Source organism: Epinephelus moara, chromosome 14 (assembly GCF_006386435.1).
Source record: "Epinephelus moara isolate mb chromosome 14, YSFRI_EMoa_1.0, whole genome shotgun sequence".
NCBI classification, from domain to species: domain Eukaryota; kingdom Metazoa; phylum Chordata; class Actinopteri; order Perciformes; family Serranidae; genus Epinephelus; species Epinephelus moara.
Window position 1 is genome coordinate 11,763,921 of NC_065519.1, and position 20,048 is coordinate 11,783,968.

A 20,048-nucleotide genomic window follows, 5' to 3' on the forward strand; every position below is an offset into this window, starting at 1 on the left:
GCTGTTTAAAAAACAAAGAATGCAGGGGAGAGTTTTTCATCGGCGTCGTGGCTGAGTGTGTGCGGCGGTGTGACTGTGGGTATGACACCATCAGTCAAATCTGACAGGTTTCTGAAGAATGCCGTTACTGCAAAGGTACATTTAATCTCTTTGCGTGTTTATACAAAAAAAATGACATGAAAATAAGAGCAGTTTTTCTAATCTTTGAAAGGCGATACATTGTTTTTCTTCTTGCTGTATATATTTTTAAATGGCCAGATTTGCCTAAGTCTTAGAGTTCGACTTCCATCTGTCTTCGCTGACGACTTGCTTCACATTTCTCTCTCACACTGGCTCTCCAACTGTGCCCACCCAGCTGCCCTTTCCCCTGTACATCATCCTCTGTCCGCCCACCTCCATGTCACCCTCATTCTGATGCTGCTCTCTACATGGCCACTTACCCTTCTAACCCCGTCTCCCCATGTCTCTGTCAATGTCCTTATTACCTTCTTTTTGAAGCCCATTTCCTCATTTGCACTCTCACCTCTCCACTCCCCCACTGGCCCTCCTCCCCCCCGCCATCTTGTTTTCAACTTTGTGTCTCACTACTTCGGGGAGTTAACCTCTACTCGCTCCCGCTTTTTCCACCTTCATCCATCGCCATCATCCTCACCATAACTCCTTCAATCTCTGTCGGCCCACTTACCCTTTCCCCTCTCCCTTGCTGTATGTGCATTATCCTCCCTGTACCTCTCCACTTCATCACTGCCTACCTTCTTAACCTCTCCCCTATCAATCTTTTCCCCCTTCCTGGCCATTACGATCATCTTTCTTCTTTTTTCCTCTCTAACTTCCTCTTTTCGACTTGCCCTCACTGTTGGTGTACTCTTATTAATAACACAAATTCCCTCCCCCCTTTTCTTGGCAATTTCTATTCCCCGCCCCACCCTGCGTGATGCCTATTTATCACACAGAGGAGAGCTGCTTTTACCTTGGTGGCGACAGTACGTCCAAACAGTATGGCGTAGCAGAGATTGAGGGCAGAGGAGTAGGAGAACACGCGCAGCCTGTTCCTGCCATGGGGCGTCATGCCGAAGGGGCTGTTCCACTCGTACAAGGTGAGGAAGAGCGCGGTGAGGTGCAGCGTGACAAAAATACCCACCCACATGGACCAGTGGAGAGGCCACATGAAGGCTCCAATGGGTGCTGCAGTGTCCCGGCTCCGAACCTGGTAGGTCAGAATGACAAAACTGAAAAAACTGGCTTGCTGCAGTCACACTGTAAGAATCACATGTACTGTTTTTTTGTGCTGAATTGTGGTTAGAATTCATCCTACAGCTTGTAAGATCATGTCCTACTAGTCCAGTCAATCTGACTCAAAGAAAAGGCCCAACCTAGGAGAAATTGCATTACTAATGTTTCATAGTTTTTATTGATCTTAATACCCTCCTGCATCATATATTAAAAGTATACCTTCATGGATTTGGTGGAACATTCTTTTTTCGAGGTCAAAAGCAAACTTTCAACATTCTACAGTTATATAGTCTGTGTGAAATCATGTTAATATTACATTAAGTGACCACCACAAACAGAAACATGTTCGGCGTGCTGATAATCCTAATATATCATACCTGGACGGAGACAAAAAGTAAACAGGACGGTGCTGTCTGCTGCTGTTTTAAAGTGCGTGCAAGCCGCATCAGTTCAGTGAGGTAGCCGTTAGGAGCTGCTCATGCAGGCAGTGTGTCCCAGGTGTTACTTAATTGCGATGTGCCGAGGCACGTTTTGCAAATTGACCTATTTCCATAACTGATGATATCGATTACGTCGATGAATCGCCCCAGCCTTATAATGGATAAAAGTAAAGGATCATTCAGATTATCAATCTGTACCAAGAAGGCAATGACACTGATCCATGAATAACTGAGAATGCGAAGTTGACTTACAGCAAAACAGCTACCCACTCTCACAACTAACATGCCAACAACGTGTGCAATGTTTTACAGCTTCAGAGTGTACCATCAGGTTCAGGAATGGATGGGAAACTTACTACCACTGGAGGAATAGGGCTAGAGGATCCAAGGCTCATGCCTTATTCCCATCCATTCTGACCAGGACCCTGTTCCTTGGTCCTTGTTGGAATTTGTGCGCTGCAATTGCAGGTCAGGTTGTGGAGCTATGTGCTGCAAATTTTGTCAAGAACTTGATTGCTCCCTATAGCCTTTTCAGAATGTAGATGTGTTTGCACAAATAGGGCAGCACGACGTCTGGATGAGGACAGGAAGTGAAGAGTACATGTAGGCCTAGAGCCGAGACATGTTTCAAGCTTGGTCTCACTTAGGGTCTCAGTCCGAGTGCTGATATGCTACATGGTTTTCATGGAAAACAAATTTGTATGTGCATAAAATTTAATAATATTCTTTAATACCTAATTTTACTGACTTTTTTTTGGATACAAAAAGGTAATTTTGGGGTATAGGTAGCCCCTAAGTGCTCATATCCATTGAAGTTAAGTAATAAGTTGTATGAAAATATCCCGTTCAGAAGGAGACATATGCACTTCTTTGTGTGATATAATGACGTCAAATTCTGAGCCCTGAATTGACCTGATCCAAGTATATAGTGGTATACTTTTAATATGTTATTTCAATGTCCCAAAAGGTCACAAAAAAAAACCTTGAATGACTACTATTGCAATTTTCCCTGGGTCAAACCACAGATTGACTGGACTAAACAGGCATCCAGAGAGGTGCCCCCCCCCTGGGGGTCCTGTCTAGGGTGCCATATGTGCTAGGTCCAGCACTGATCATGCCAGACTTCTCTCCAGGGCATAATTACCTTTTAAAAAATTGCATACATTGTTTTTATTTTGTGCTATTCATCATTTTGAAAGGGCAAGAAATCATTTTTTCAAATGGAACCATATTGTCAAATCACATTATGCGCTGCAGTTTCTCAGCCACGGAGGGAGATGTTAACAAATCAAAGAATACTGTAACTGCAGCATGTTGGAGGACAGCTTCTCAAATTGCCTCTCAGACTCATTATGCACTCTTAAACTGCCTTTCATTTTGAACCTTAATAATTGTCCACTGAAAACTCAGCAAACTAATTATTCACAACTAATGATCCCGCGTTCCTCACCAGAAGACTGAGTGAGTGGGACATAAGGCTGAAATTAAGTAGCTGCGGACCATATCGTCAAATCATACAGAAAAAGTGCCAGCCAGAGAGACGGAGGGAGAGATTGACAAATCAAAGAAACACAGAAGACTGCAACGCTGCCACTGACTCACGATGCAGTAGATTTCCAGGACATGCCCCGTGTCTTCTCCAATCATTAAAATACAAACTCAAAACTCCAACAAACTAATGATGACTTCAAGCAATTTGTACCAGAATGCCCAGGCTGGTGGAGTAGAAGGGCGAGGTGAAATCGATGACTCTGCTCCGGGCAGAGTTGATGGAGAAGGAGGTGACAGCCATGTCAGCGGTTCCACTCAGCAGGTCCCCGACCAGCCCTGTCCACCGTCCCGTCCCGCTCAATGCTCCGTACTTCCCGTCTCCAACAATATAGAGGTCAAATGTGAAACCCATGTCCTCTGCCAGCTTCTCCAACAGGTCAATGCAGTATCCGTAGCAGCACTTCCTCAGGTCCTCCGGTAGTTCTGACAGAAAAGAAATGATAATAACTTGAAATGTATCTATCCCAGGGACAGGGGCTGCACTTCTGGGACTTTGTCCTCAACTGTCGGGTACAGATCATGGAAAATGTTCATGGATCCTCACAAGACAATTGTGCATATGTGTATTAAATATCCCCTGCACCTAGGCTAGGAATACATTCAGGCTCAATCCCAAAACAACCCTTGTCCCTACGACTTTGCCCTTACCCCTTTGTTTTGCACGTTTACGTCTGAGGGTAGGGTGTCCCAATTCTTGTTAGAATAGAGGGGTGAGGAAAAGTGTAAAGGATTTATGTGTAACCAGTGGACTCCAGTGTTGTCTGTGTTGTGTTGATATGAAGAGGCCCAGACCGTGCATATCTTTGGAGGCGATCTCCGTTTATTCCTGACAGCTCTGACAGCAAGAGGTAAAAACAACATCCTCCGTCAATTACGACTGTATAACTCGAGCCCCTCTCTCATGGAGTACAACAGCAAAAGGGGAGAGATAAGGCAGGAGACACCCCTTTATAGGTGGGGTACCCCCGAAGGTGAACGTAGGGGTACAGAAAGTGAGTATCAAAGGTTCCACATATTGACTCTGGAGGCCTAAGTGTGTCAGGAAATAACTCCAAAGTGGAAAAATCGACAAGATGGCTACACAAGCAACAAGATAAAACCAACAATGTATTTTCTTTTCTTTTTTTCTAATCTTTTTTTTTTAATTTAAGGTTTAATAATTACAATAACCATTGTATTATCTCAGTTTAATGTTGTTTCAATGTGTTATGGTCATTTACTTTTTAACAAATTGCAGTGGTATGCTAGCTGACTACCTATTGTTACATTGCAAGCTCTGATTTGTGCATGACAGTCCTGCGTTTGACATGTTCCCTGTTGTATTCCTCTCCTTTGATGACATATGACATCCGAAATTTAACTTAAATCCAGCAGCAAAGTTGTTACACTTGCTAGCGCTCCTCTAACGTCAGTGCAGACTGGCAGGGTGGGAGCACGGGTTGCTAATGTAAGCCTACAGCAGTGGTTCCAAAGTGGTAGGTCCTGGTCCAAAAGTGGGTCCCTGGACCATTCCGAATGGACCCAAGTGACTTGCGAAGGCAGATCTGTTCCCTGGTGACTAACAGACAGCTACATGACAGAGACAGCAAACTAGCTCAAAGACATGGCCAAATGCAGGTATGACGCTGAATACATAGAACTGTGTAGACCTTGAAGAAATGACTAAGGAGAAATCTGGATCCCGTGGCTGGACCAGAAAGGAATCACTGGCCTACAGAGCACCACTAGTGGCCCGGTAGTGAGGCAGTGTTCGTTTTTTATTTGATAACTTGTTTGATTGATTGATAGTGTGAAATTTAAGTTGTGAACAAATCACAAGCGTCCATGCTTTACTAACTCCATCAAATAAACGGCAAATGGCATTGTGATAATGCCATTATTGCCATAGCATCTGTCTATAAAAACACCATTGACGACTGCTGATGACGGTTCAGGGTCCTGAAGGGTTGTCCCATTTCTTAGCAAAAGATTTGAACCACTACCCCTTGTAACCCCATCCTGAAGGGCAAAAGGGCATTTGAAAACAATGGGTAGAGGTACAAATAGGGATTGGGATTGGGCCCTAGTCACTCTTAACCTTGGGCTAGAAAAATGTAACAATTGTTGACCTGGGTATAGAGAAAAAAGAAGAGTTGGCAGGATGGACAGGCAATTTTTGTCTTTTCTGTCATTTTGATTCTTTTGGCAAAGCTTTTTTATTGCAAACTCAGTCAATCAAAATTCAGCAGTATGCCAATCGCTCTTGAAACTTGGCACAAAGGTCTCCACTTGTTCTGCCCAAGCACCAGAATATGAGATTTTGTGAATTCTTATGTCATCCTCAATACAAATTTCAATTAGCTGTCCTCCATTTGCCATCTGCTGATTCAAGTCAAACAAAGTTAAAATGCCTTACATTTTCCTGCTATACAATAGGCTGCTTGTATTTGTGGCCAACAGTCTCTGAAGTCCGAGACGTCATACCTGGTATTTCTTTGACTCGGCAGTCTTGATCTCTTATTGATTTAATGCCTTTAGACCTCTTCATTCATGACACGGAGCTGTAGCTGTAGCTAAGCCCTTCACATTGCACCTGGTATATTTTTGAACTGGACTGACCAGCCATGATCCTTTATTGATTTTACTTCTAAAAATTCACTTAAATCTTGAGGAGTAGCAGTAGAGAAGTGGCCGGCGATACAGCTATGAGATCTGAGCTAAGAGATCTAACAGTTTACACAAGAGAAGCTTTCATAAATTAGAACTGATGCCTCCCACGAGTTAAAAGGTTTCTCGACAGGTATTGCAGGAGTTCTTCAGCATAGAAGTGCTTCACCACGAAGTATTTTGAGGACAAATGCCAATGTAAAACTTGCAAAACTTACCAATGCCCTCCCAGTCTGTAACTGTAGTGTTTGGGTTGTGCAGCTGGTTGAAGAGGCTCTGGATTAAGTCGGACCGGTTGGTTTTGGGGTCCAGACACAGCTGACCAGCAGGACACAATCCATCTTCATCCACCTCCCGTGTGAAGACAAACGGGTGTTCCACCAGCGTCACCACCCTCAGGCGGTGTCCCTCAACGGATACTCCAGGTCTCCAGCGTTCTCCAGCATTACTGTCGCCCTGGCCGTCCCCTCCTCTCACCCCAGCTCCAAGACCTTGTCCCTGGCTGCTCCCGAACCCTCCCACCAGTCCCAGGATCCCTCCTTCTAGCTCCAGTCTGCCTCGGGTCCACTGGCCTACAGTCACCCAGGCGGGCTGCCCGAGAGCGCCCCTCTTCAGGCTCCATACGTGGAACAGCTGGGAGGAGAGGACCCGAGAGAGGCCAGCATCCACCTGGATCAAGCCTGTTGCCCCGGTGAAGGAGGTGTTGGAGAGAAACCTCGAAGGACACAGAGAGACAAATGGACGATAAGTGAGAGACAAGAAAGCACAATCCTGGGTGACTGCAGTTTAGAAATACAGCCCGCAGTGATACACAACACTAAACTAGCCAGATGTAAAAAATAAATAAAAAACTTGGGGGGAAAGCAAGGAAAAAGTTACAAACGATGGTGCAGACGGGCATGGTCTGGTTGGGGAGCTTTAGCAAGTCTAGTCTCAGATGGGTAATTGCATCTCCCCGAAAATCATAATTAAAAGTTAATGCAGTGCAGTGAGGGTCTCCTCCTATCTGCCAGTCCATACAGACAGTCATTGCCATTCGTCTCACTTGCCTGGCGGCCCCGCATTGGTCTTCACGGCGGAATAAATTAGGAAGAGCAATCCCCGTTTGCACATAAATCTGCCCTGGCCTCTTGAACCATACTGGGATTGTTAGCTCACGTCTTAGCATTTGATCATGAGGACGTCTTCAGGTGATGTCTCAATGTGAGGGATACAAGCACCGTTTGATCATGTCTTGATTAGTGGGGGATTGTCAGGAGGTCATTGTATATGGTAGGGGTGGTTGTTTAAATGTTAAAGTATGCAGGGATCACTGCATTCAGTGTGGGTGCTGAACCGTGCAGTGACTGTTGATTACGTCTGGGTCAAGGCGAGAAATGGCAAGTTTTCCTTCCTGTTAATGGAAAAAGATGGTAAAGCCGTAACCTCTTTCTCAGAGCAGAAAATAGCTTTTGCTCTTTGTTTTATTCTTTCTTTCCTGTATCTCCCTTTCTCATCTTCCGAGTTACATGTTGAATTGATGAGCGCAGAATTGAGCAGGAGAACTTTCTCCATTAAATATGGGATATGAGAAGGAAAATGAAAAAGATTAAATTGATCATGAGGGTCATTAAACTCACCTCTAAGCCCAGGCTGGACTAAAGCCCGTCTGCACCACACACAGAAAGAACGAAACGTGAATGTATGTGAGATTTTGTGTATTCTGCTTGCGTTTCTCTTCATTACCCTTTTTCGTCACATTGGGATTTACATCAACGGCACAATATCAATTTATAAACCCATTCCACGCACCATAATTCTAAAGAGCTGATTAAAAATGCCTCTGATTTGAAAGTCATTCTCATCTCATTCCACGTTAACTTATGTTTCCTCATCAGCAGCCCCCTCTGTCTCTGTGACCATAAAGCGGAAGTGCTAGCCTTGCCTTGAGCTGAAATCACTCATGGTAATAGCGCGGCTGAATCATCATATCCCATAGACAGCAGATTCATCAAGCCAGCCCACTCCAGACTCATATACTATACTGTAATGGCTGCGGCTGGCCACAAAAAAATTAACCATAGGCTTCACTTTACATCTCCTGTCTGAGCAGGGAAGTGCAAAGCCCCCCTTCCCCGCAGTTTGTGACATTTTTGGATTCCTGCCCAGAGATGAGAGTGTGAGATGGGAGTGTGTGAGATAGTACGGAGATAAGAGCAAGGGTGTGAAAAGTACAGCACGCTTTTAAGCACCGCCGCCTTTTAGCTATGGCTTCTGTTGTGTTGCACCGGGCCAGAGGCTGCATTTAAAGAATGACTGTGGATGTCAAAGCCGGGTTGATAAGTCAGCCAAGTGGTGTCAGAGAGGGATGGTTTCCCCTCACTAACACCTGGCCCCAGTTTACACACTCCGAAAGTAAATGTCAGCAGAGTGGCCGGTAAATGATGACTCTATAAGAGAGTCCCAGGCATGTGTCTCACTCCCTTATCGCTCCATCTCTTTTACTTTGTGGGAAAGTTTACTCCCTCTGTCTTTGTCCGTCTGTCTGGGACGATACGAGGCTTGCTTGTTTCAATGCTTTTAATCTCTTCAGGGGAGATGGAATCAGCGTGGCAGCTGTGTCGAGTGAGATGGCACTGACTGGCAGATCTCACTCTGATAACCACAACCCTCCATCTATTTCCCTGCCTCCTCTACGTTGTTTTCTCTTCCCGCACATCCTTTCCCACACAAGGTTCTTCTTCCTTTTCTTTGACTTTATTCCTATTTTCCTTCAGCTGCTTCCTACTTCCCCTGTCTTTCATCTTTCTTTTTGTCTTCGACTACTCTCTCCTCTCTCTGTAATGTATTTTTGGGAATACGCACCAAGGGATCTTTTGATTCTGGACATTCGGAAGAACAACATCAAAAATAGCTGGTTTCTCATATGGCTTTATCCTCATTGGTCTGCCGCTTTGAATCAGAAACAGTACCATTGTGCTGTTCTCGCTGTCGTCCTCCCTCACACCTTCCTCTCTTTCTTATATCTCCAGACGCACTCTCTCCCTCCCTGCCTCCTCGCTCTGCCCCTAGGGCATTGAGCTGTTAATTGCCTTTTCCATGTGGAAGTCTCTTACTTCCTTCAGCTTTGTTAGGGCTCTCCGGAGCAATGGCATGTCTGGCGGTTGCAGGGGAGGGATAAGAATCGGGAGGTACACTGGAGGGCATGGAGTCTAACTGGACCGGTATGAATAGTGCGATAGAGCGACCTGTTTTATCAGTCTCTCGCAGGCCAGAAACAAAGGTCACTGACACTGTATTGGGGAGGACTTCATTATAAATAGTCTATTCTGATAGTCTAGACTGTGTCCTAATTGGCCCTCCACAGAATTGACTTTCTCTGGTGTTCTGATGAAGTTTGAGCCACTTTGAAAGTATTACGTATTGTTTCCTTTATTGTTCAAAGTACGACAAGACTATGAGCGTACAGCCAAACACTTACTACATCGGTAATCTAATACGCTCACAGTGACAATGTTAAAGCAATACTGTCCTTATATGAGGACATCACATTTTGAGTTTACTTGACCTTATACTTTATTCAACTTAACTTAGACCTGTTGTCCTCGTTTGTGGAGTTTGTTTGTGCTATCTAGTGGCAGTAAGAGCACAATACACTAATCCATGTTAAAACAAGATGCCATCTCTGCTAAGTCAGTCTGCAGCCGATCCCGACACAAAAGTGGACAAGGTCCAAAACCCGATCACATTTTATTGTTGAAACTTGTTTATTAATGATTAATCATGTTTGTAGTTTAATATGGCAACAAATTTGACCAATTTTAGCAACAGTAACAAGCTAAGACGCTGTTAATTATCATTTGAAGATGTTGGGACATTAATATCGTCTCGTTTGAGGACATTGGGACTTAATTTTGGTTGACAATGTTTAGTTTTTTTATATTTATCAGGTCCTGCTGATCCCAAATAGCTAGATGAAATAAAAAATGCATACCAAACTAAAGTTCCGGTCTAAGGAGAGTATAAATTACTCACCACGTGTTACGGTGAATTTGTTTTTCTTGCATGCCTTCATGGTGAACGGTGAATCCAAAAAAGGTGAACATTCCTCATGAACTTAAGTAAATGGGGACAAACTGTCACACAACTCCTGCAGTATACTTTAGGTCCAATTTATCCAGTTGTTTTCTCGGTACTTCCCAAACACATGAATATTTGCTAAAAAATTTCACACGTCAATACAAACAGTCTGCTGCATGGGCAAGTAGCAAGCCTGGGCACATATGTGCATTTGTACTCTGCTCAAGCAGAGCTCATATGCACACACATGCTTGAGTTCACTTGGGTTGCGCTACACGTAGGCTGAAGTGTTTTAAATCAGAATGTTTTAGTGAAAATGCAAAATGTTTGGGATGTACTGAGCACACGACTGGATAAATGAGACTTGGATTATACTGCACGAGTTGTGTGAGAGTTTGTAAACGGATGTTTTGATTTAGTTTTGCTGTTGTTAAATGTGGTCCTGGTTTACTTCAATTCATAAACAATGTTTGCCTTTTTTGGATTCTCCATTCACTGAGGAGGCACGCAGTGAGTAACTGATGTATGCTGGTGGAGTAGTCTTTTACCATGTTTAGCAGGTATAACATTATGGCTGTGTATTGGCAGGAATCTGGTGATTCGATTCTTATCACAATACAGGGGTTATGATTCAATACATGGTGATATATTGCAATATTGTAAGCAAGGCGATATATTTATCTATTTTTAAATCTAATTTTAGGAAAACTTTCAGTGCTAGTGGTGTGCCCCTTATGACTCTGCCTGTTTCATAGGCCTGTGTTCTTTGTGTTTATGCAGGCAATATGGCCGAAGATAGATTAAAACACTGACGGAGTTTGACATAACACAAAATGAAACACTCCCACAAACCTTTGCATGTAAACTATTAATTAAAAATGGATGCAGTGTTTTGGAGAATCAATACAGTATCACAAAACATTACATTATGATACTCAAGTGTATCAATATTTTCTTACACCCTTGTGTAACAATAACAGGTTACAATTCAATATACTGCAATATATTGTGATACTGTAAGCAAGATTAAAACACTGATGGATCTAACAGTTGGAAGTTTGACACAACACAAAATGAACCACTCCCACAAACCTTTGCATGTAAACTACTTATTAAAATGAATACAGTGTTTTTAAGAATCAATACAGTATCACAAAACTGTGATACTTAAGTGTATTGTAATCCTCTTAGATTAAAATGTTAGCATGCTAACATTTGCTAATAAGCCCTAAACACAAAATGCAATTGAGGCTGATGAGAGTGTCATTAATCTGCAGGTATTTGGTCATTAATTAAAGTACTGGACAAGTTGAAATTTTGACCTGATGATGGTGCTGCATGGAAAGTAAAGGCATCAGCAAAGCTAATGCAATTCAATCAGAGTGGTTCATGAATACCACATTTTATGGCAGTCTAACCAGTAGTTGTAATGACTTCCCACATAATCAGTCAGCACATTACCAAATAGTAGGCCTCATTATTTGCGTACCATGAATGTCCTTACACAATTTCGAATCAATCTATCTAATAGTTAATTTAATATTTCAGTCTGGAACACAGTGTTGGACCAACTGCCAGACAGACATTGCAATCCATATTGCTGCGCTGCTAGCGTGGCTAAAATTGAGCAATTTAATCACATTAAACTCCATCAACTTGTTTTAACTTTAATAATGAATGTCCAATAATATTGCTTTGTAACCCAACTCCCACTCCACTTGTTTTAGCCTCTGGCCCTCCATGCCAAATTGTTTTGGCATCCCAGTGCTCAAGTTAACTGCAGAAGGAGGGAACGCTGTGAGAATCCAGCTTGTGATTATGTGGGTGGTGTTGATGATCACTCTCGGCTGGCAGGCACCGTGTGTGTTCAATATTTGCTGTGGGGCCCGGCTCAAACCACAAATCCTTCTCTCACCGCAACCACATGACCACAGAAGTTGGATACACGCTGTTTTATCCAAAGCACCGTTGTAAAATATCCATGTCAGTCGGCAGAGCAGAGATACTTAACTTTGGAGTGAGTTTATGGCACCGGGCTCCGCCACTTAAGAGGAGTTGCAATGGATGCCGGTGTGAGTTTTTCTTTCTTCTTTCTCTCTACAAATGTTGGGGATTCATTTTTTTTCTGCTTTAAGTGAAAACATTTATGGTTTAATATGTATTTCAGCATGTTTTTTTAATGCGTGCGTGTATGCGTTATCACAGACCGCACCTTGACAGAACCCTTGAAAGCTGTCAGAGGCCCTTTTAAAAGCTGCGGGGATTGAAGCAGCAGCAACGGCAGAGACGAACAGACAAAACTCTGCGGTGTCAGTCTGCGAATCTGTATGCCATAAAGACCTCCTCCCTACCCCGAGTATGACAGCGCTATTCAGAAGGAGCCACCCCCGTGGTGCAGAGGACAGACAAGGGCAACAACCGGAGCGTATAGTACCACAAGTAGAGCCAGCAACTCCTCATAAAAATGCCAAAGTGTCACTCAGAAAGATAACGAGCTTGCAGACATTAAGTGGTGTGACCCGGGGAATTTAATTGCAGCTTGTCAGAATCTTCCATATATCATTTGGTGATTTAAATGGGTATACTTTTGGGACCTAGCTTAAGCATTCTTTAGTGACCAGGAGGCATTAAGGAGAAACTGGTTGGCCAGTTGGCTGCAGGGTTTAAAGAGAGTATTTGTGGTCCAATCCTGAGCAGACCGCTGCTTCTCCCATGTTGCCCTAAAGCTATATATGTAATTTTTGGAAGAGGAATAAGTTTCTCAATCGTCCACTCTGCTGAAGTTTTCTTGAGCAAGTCTCTACCAGCTGCAGGGCACAGCTCTGGAAGTGACCTTTTGACCTTTAGCAAAGTGCCACAAAACTAAAATTATTCTCTGTGATTTCGTCTTTAGGAGCGAATTCACCTAAATTACGCAAAGACATTTAAAAAGTATGTGCTATTAAAGAAAAAGCTTATACTAAAAGTGTTGACAGGTCTGTGGATTATCCAAGGGTAATGTAGATTTTCAGTATTGTAGGTAAGGATGCACAATCGGCTACTGATGTCAAATATCAGGCTGATGCTGATCCTAATAGCTGGATCAGATTTTGGTGACAATGGAACCAATCTAATCAATTCCATTCCATATTTATGTCTGATTATAACATAATATTTTAATCCCCTAGTGACTCAGTGCCATATAAAATATTTTATTTTCTATTCCATCAGTTCGGATTTGATTGGGTATGTTTGCTCAAAAGATGCTCTACTCTCAGTTTCGTCTCGTAGTGGCGTTTCATATCGCTGCTTTTAATAATCACCATGGTCTCAGAACATATGATGAGACACACTGGTTTTAAACTGCCCGTGGGAAGGAGGAACATAGAAGAGTCTGTCCAGTCTTGATTAAAAGCTCTGTTTTCACTGTCTACTCTTCTCTCTTTAGAGCACACCATGTGAAATTACTTCTCTCTGACTCGTTTCTCTGATTGTTTTCTCTTGTCGTGTGTGTACCTCACTCACTTGTATCTTAATGCTTATCAGAATGCACAGATTTGTTTGGCTGAGAAGCATGGCATGAAATAATTTAATTGTCTCTGGGGCTGCAGCCTAATAGTTGATCAGATGTTAGTCAACCAGAAAGGTCATTAGTTGGCAAAATTTCATTGGTCGCTTAGTCACAGCTGCACCTTGTCAAAATAAACCAAAACCTATATGACTGGGCCATGTGGGGATTTAATTTGAAAGGACAGACACAGGAAGTGTCCACGCTCAGCAGTCAGACAGGAGTCAGGTTAATTTCCAGGGCTGGTACCTGCGGTTATTCCACAGGCTAGTTAATAACATGTCAGACAGGAAATCCAAAGTGTGGGATCATTTTGAGAAGGTGAAGGACGAACCCAAGGTGATATGTAAACTCATCTTCATTGGTCGACTACAAACATGACGTATCATCTGAAACATGGAAGTAGCTACATGCCCATTAGCCCACAGCGTCATTAACAGGCGGCTCGCTCAGTGTGTGACGTGCACTTGTAGATAAAATATAGGCCTATATTAATGAAGGGTCATTAGTACGGTTTTGTATTTCTCTGTAATGTAGCACAGTGTTAATAATGTTACTGATACTATTCTTTCTCACACCTTCAACTCAAACCATTGTGTTGCCCAAAATATATCATTTAATAATTACATTAAATTAATATCATAAACATGCGGGCGACTAGTTGACTAATGGCCCTAAATGATGACTATTGGTCGACTAGGAAGATTCTTAGTCAGGGGCAGCCTTAATTGTCTCTGAGTTTCCCTGAGCTCTCTTTCACAGTTCTGGATGTGATAATGGCGAGTGACCGCACTGTCAAAACTTACACGGCAAGTGGGTAGGCCTTTAACCTCAGCACTTACCCATGTTACAAATCATGATATGGAGTAACACACAAAGTCATGCAGTAAAATAGGGAGTGTTTAAAGCTGTGGTAGGCAGTTTTCTAGAAAAGGCCAGTCTGAAAATACACCCTCCTCCTGCAGCTCTCCCCTCTCTATCCTAAACCTCTCCCTCCGGATGAGCACAGACATATGCATGCACTCCATACAGAAAACCAGTGTGACACAGAAGTCGAATATATGTCCAAACACTGGCCATGCAGCTGCTGTGAGTGGTCATAGAAGCATTCATGTGTGTTCTTCCCATACATCCATGTTCTTTCCACATCACACTCCACTGTGCAGGAGCACATCACTTCCCATACAGTGTCGGAGCGGTCTGCTGAAAAACTACAGAAGGCTGCCGTAGCTGTTCCGCTGCTGCGGTTGCTGCCCCAGTCACCAGCCAGTAGAGCCCCACTGCCAGACACTTTATGATGGGGACAGCTTGTCTACATTTTGAGTCCTGCTGTGACAGCCTTGTAGATGCCGACAGAGATATTGGAATGTACCCCCTGTGCCTCCTAAAGTTTTGGAGGAGCTGTTACTCCACGAAACTCTCCATATTGTGGCCCCACCATGCCACCAACTATTAGCAACATTTTCTCTCCATCTCTGAAACGCTTTCCTGATACTGACATGTTTTACTGAGTCTCTTTTTGATATATCCATCTTCTTTTTTGTGGTTGCTTTGCAGGCAGTTGCTGCAAATTTTCCTGCCATTGAATAAGGCTTTCATTATCTGGAATGTGCAAATGCATCTGCATTTGTAGAACAGCCAATAGGAATGCCCTCTCTCTGAAATGATCTGGGATTGGCCAAAAGGCAGATTTATAGTTGTGCAGTTCTATGCAGATCTTACGCCGTCACCTACGCCATTGTGAGCAGTTATACTTGTGTGGTGGTGTGTCTGTGTCGCTCTGCAGTTACACCTCCAAAACACTAGTTGGCGGTGGAGTTTCTGTGAAGAGTTTAGTTGATTCAAAACACAGATTAAACACACATTAAACATGGCTTATTAGAGACAATGTCAAGCATAAGTACACAAATCAGCTTCACTAACTCGCAGCATTCACAGACAAACACTTGTCTTTATCTGGACACATTTTCCCCACAAATACAACATGCTAATGTTATTAGCACAAGCCTATGGCATTTTACATTGTATAAATTAGCTTTGCGGCTAGCAAACTTTTCTTCTACTCATATGAAGCCAGGGACAACAGCAACATCTAACAAAGGTAACGTTACAAAATTCAGCTCCATTACAACTCACAAGGTTCACTGACAAAACAACTGTCTCATACTAAACACGATTTCCAAACAAATACAACATGCTAACATTATTAGCACAAGTCTATGGCATTTTACATTGTATTAATTAGCCTAGCAACTAGCGGAGATTTCCTCTGCTCATATGAAGCCAGGATAAATCACACACAAAACTTAAAATACTATTTTTGTGGAGACTCTATTGTCTTCACAATTTCTTATCTGTGAAATTAAAGTAAATAAAAGCTTTGTTTCCACTGAGGGAAATGGTCTCAGCTTACAAAAATAGACAGAGGTCTGCGTTGCCACAACGTGTAGTTACATTTCTGGAGAGGTATGCGTTAGGCTATGGTGTAGGGTACGGCGTAGGGTATGGCATCGATTCAACCAAGAAGTATAAATCCTGCTTAAGTCTCCCATCATGGGATAGATTTTCTAAAGCCTGGAAACAGAGCCAAGAAGTGTCTTCTCAGACCACTTGTATTATAGTAGTGAAAGGTTATGATGGGAATTTTGTCCATTGATGCCAACATAAAACTGCCTCCCACAGCTTTAAATCACACATTGGAGTGAGCAATGGCTAACATCATCAGGTGGAACCCAAACTTGACGTCTCCTGGAGAACACTAATGCAGGTGACACTGTCATGTGAGAAAAATGAATACAATGTAACTTTCTCCTTTATGTATATGTACATATGCATTTTTTTCCTAGCAAAAATTTATTTTAATTGCACATTAAACCAAAATTATATGTATTTCTAGATACCACCAGCTGTAAACAAGACGATGTTCGTTTCTTTATAATTTGGATGAACTGACTGTTTTCATTAATGTCTATATATAATATGTGTGAGTGTGAATGGTTGTCTGTCTCTATGTGTCAGCCCTGTGACAGTCAGGCGACCTGTCCAGGGTGTACCCTGCCTCTCGCCCAATGTTAGCTGGGATAGGCTCCAGCCCCCCGTGACCCCCAACAGGATAAGTGGTTACAGAAAATGAATGAATGAATGAATAATATACAGTGCATGTGTGGACTTACCTGGCCAGGTATTGTCCCGAAGAGGGCAGCTCATGTCTGTTTGGTTTGTCAAAACAATTCACCATGTTCTGAATCAGCGCCAGGTCCGGCCTCACCATGGTCGCCGCAGCGACCGCGCGGCCAATCAACTGCAAAGCATCCCGGATGTAGAAGCTGATTGGCTTGCGGCCCACCTCCCCGTAGGCTAACAGTCCAAGAGGTCCTCCTAGAGTGTGGAGTGAATCTGGAGACAAGGGATATCCCATGATCCACTGCAGTGCTGGTAGAGTCGGAGCGAGGCGCTGAGCGGCCCGCAGGACAGAGGAGAGACACTCGGGGTCAGAGCCCAGGAGGAGAACAGAGGAGATGGGAGAGGGGGAGCGCAGGAAACGGGTGGAGAGGATCTTTAAAGCCTCCTCCTCCTTCTGATCCTCCTTCTTCTCCTCGCTGGCCTCCCCCCTTCTATCTCCGCCGCCGCCGGAGATGATGGTCAGGTTGATAATGTCCCACAAATGCCAGTTAGAACCGCTGTGCGCCTGCAGGTGAGACAGCAACCCATCACCCCCTTCCTCCCAGCCGGGGCAGATCACAGCTGCTCCTCCCCAGCTGCCTTCCCCACGGCTCCCTCTGTCCCTGTCCCCTTCTCTACCCTGCAGGACCGCCAGCAGCAGGCTGCCCAGGGTCGATGGAGGCACGCGGGCTGACATCTGCAGGTGGAATCGGTTCTAGCAGAGAGGACAGGAAGGAGGAGGTGGAGGAGTGGAAGGAGGGAAAAAAGAGAGCGCAAAGAAAGTTCGGGGGGGAACATAAAAGTGAAATGATGGAGGAGCGAACAGAAAAGGGAGAGACAGAAGGGAGAAGAGAAAACAAGAACAAAACAGAGATTAATAGATATAGCCAAACCCCAACACCTCCGGGCTGAACGACATAAAATCACATTAAACGCAGCTTTTATGAGCGCCAGAGCACTGCAAAACAATCCCTGTTGCTGCGGTAATTCACCACAACACTGATCAGAAACAATCAGTCACATTTGTTCATTATCTCTCACTCTGAATGAGGAGAGCCGCGCTGAAACAAACAAGGAGTCAATGATTCGCATCTAATCTGCAACATCACAGTTGGCTTGGCAAGACAACAGTAGCATCCACAGTTCATCCAGAAGCCCACATTTCCAAACCCCTCTGAAAACACTGGCTTGTTTCATACTGTTCCAAAATGGATAACACTGTTGTCCTTGAATGCAGCTCACAGATGGACCTTCCCCCTCCTTCCTTTGGGGCTTCTATCCATTTTTCATCCTATCAGTGCTCCAGGCAAGGTTGAGGGGGGAGACCGCTTTTATATAGAGAGCCCATAGAGAGCCAATAGCTTAACATGACTTAAGATTTGCACTTCCTCTTTGAACTGAGATGATAGGTATGCGCTACACACAACGCTCATAAACACCATCTTGCACAAACGCATACTTTATTCTCAGCATCTTTATAACATATGCAGGGGTGCAGGTGCTCTTTAAAACATGCAGAGCTTCATTATTGGGGCGGCAGTAGCTCAGTCCATAGGGACTTGGGTTGGGAACCGGAGGGTCGCCTGTTCAAGTCCCCGTCCGGACCAAAAATATGGAGCGTGGACTGGTAGCTGGAGAGGTGCCAGTTCACCTCCTGGGCACTGCCGAGGTGCCCCTGAGCAAGGCACCGAACCCCCCAACCGCTCAGAGCGCCTGTCATGGGCAGCCCACTCTGACATCTCTCCACTTAGTGCATGTATAGGTTCAGTTTGTGCATGTGTGTGTTCGGACCTGTGTGTAATTGACAACAGAGTGAAAAATTGAATTTCCCCTCGGGGATTAATAAAGTATATAAAATTAAAAAAATTAAAAAAAAAAAAAAAAAAAAATTAAATCTGCTCATATGCTGGGAATCACGCAGGTGGATACAGTGTGCATACAGAAACTTCTGGAATACATACACACATGTGCGCGTCTGAAGATGAGATATCTAAACCCAGCCCACACCCTGAGGCATTCATTCAAATGGAAATATCCCACCCGGGAGTACAAAGTAAACACAGGGACCCTCTGCTGAAAGTCCTTGAGTCCCTTAAGAGAGTAGGAGAAAAAAAACCCATTTGACTGAAGTCTGGAAAGACATGGATGAATTAATGCAGCGTATGTATTTATCCTCCTGAGAGAGGCTAGGAGTGTGTGTGGGGGGGACAAGTGAAAATAGGCCTCTTCGTTTGAACTCAGTGGGGGGCCACAAAGGTAGCAGTGGCAGTTTGGGTGGGGGTTGTTGGTGAGACGGTGACAGGTGGCACAGAGGAATAGAGATAGGAAGAAAGGTGCCTGCTACAGGTGTGAGCGTTATTCAACATATTACTGTTCGGAAATGAAGCTAACATCATGCATATTTTGTCAAAGGACCCCGAGAGCCCGAAATGTGACGATAGAAGATCAAAACAGAGCCTCAAGGCAGCTGGAGGAATTAGCATGTACAACTATATCTGCTCTTATTCCAAGTTGCTCTGGGTAAGATCCATCTATGCCATCTAGTCTTTAAATATTAATGTATGGCTAAATGTTAATGTTATTTTTGCTGAATAAAGTATGCATAAAAAAAAGCCACAAAAATGAAACATTGTCTTAACAGCAGATGAGTGCACATTATGTAGAAAAGGCTGTAAATCACGCTCCCAGTGAATTCAGCTTGTTAGAAAACCAGAGACGGAATCTTACAAAATATATCATTGTCAAATTAATTGTAATAATGATCATCTGCGGTACATCCCACAGCTGTGTCAGCTGTTTCTTACCAGCGTTACTTTATTATTTCTCTTGCACTGACAATTACGGCTAACTTGCTTGACTTTTAGAGAGATTCTTTTACAATTTCATTTACATTTGAGGCGTTTAGCCGGCACTCTTATCCAGAGCGACTCACAATGAGCACAGCCGTAGAATTACTTCAAGAGTGGGGACGTGAGAGTAATAATAAGAGCGGGCTGAATAGAAGTTGTATTTGTAGTTGCTGCTGTTAGGAGAGAAAGCAAATTAGAGTGGATGGAGGAGGCAGATGTGGAGAGCTGTGTGATGTGATTCTGAGGAGATAAGATGATATGAGGCTTTTCGTAAAGGCATGAGTTCCAGCTCATAAGATGGGGAAGCACTGTGCTGTTTTGAGTGGAGGAGGAAGGATTTATTCAGAAATTCGGGGGGCAATCAAACGTGACAAGCACCAAAGTGGACCCAATGAAAGTTTAAAAAAAAACACATAACTGGAGTTATTGCCTATTACAACTGCAGTCCCTCCTCGACTGCTTTTGAATGTTTTGGCACAATTAATTCCAGTGATATATTAGAGCAATAACTCCCAAGAGAGCATTTCTGCTGTGCTTATAGGTACAAATGTGATGTACAGT

At 43.6% G+C, this 20,048-nt stretch overlaps 1 protein-coding gene across 1 annotated transcript in view; it reads right to left on the bottom strand.

Annotated features, from left to right (window-relative positions):
* The window catches only part of LOC126400413 (glutamate receptor ionotropic, NMDA 3B-like), a 135,142-nt gene that overhangs the window by 48,434 nt on the left and 66,660 nt on the right, over nt 1–20,048 (bottom strand). Inside the window, exons 2-5 of the mRNA XM_050061074.1 lie at nt 16,650–17,353; nt 6,089–6,585; nt 3,376–3,647; nt 971–1,207 (exon numbers count right to left, since the gene is read on the bottom strand). Coding sequence (XP_049917031.1) covers nt 971–1,207; nt 3,376–3,647; nt 6,089–6,585; nt 16,650–17,353 — 1,710 coding nt within the window. The remainder of the gene's footprint in view (nt 1–970; nt 1,208–3,375; nt 3,648–6,088; nt 6,586–16,649; nt 17,354–20,048) is intronic.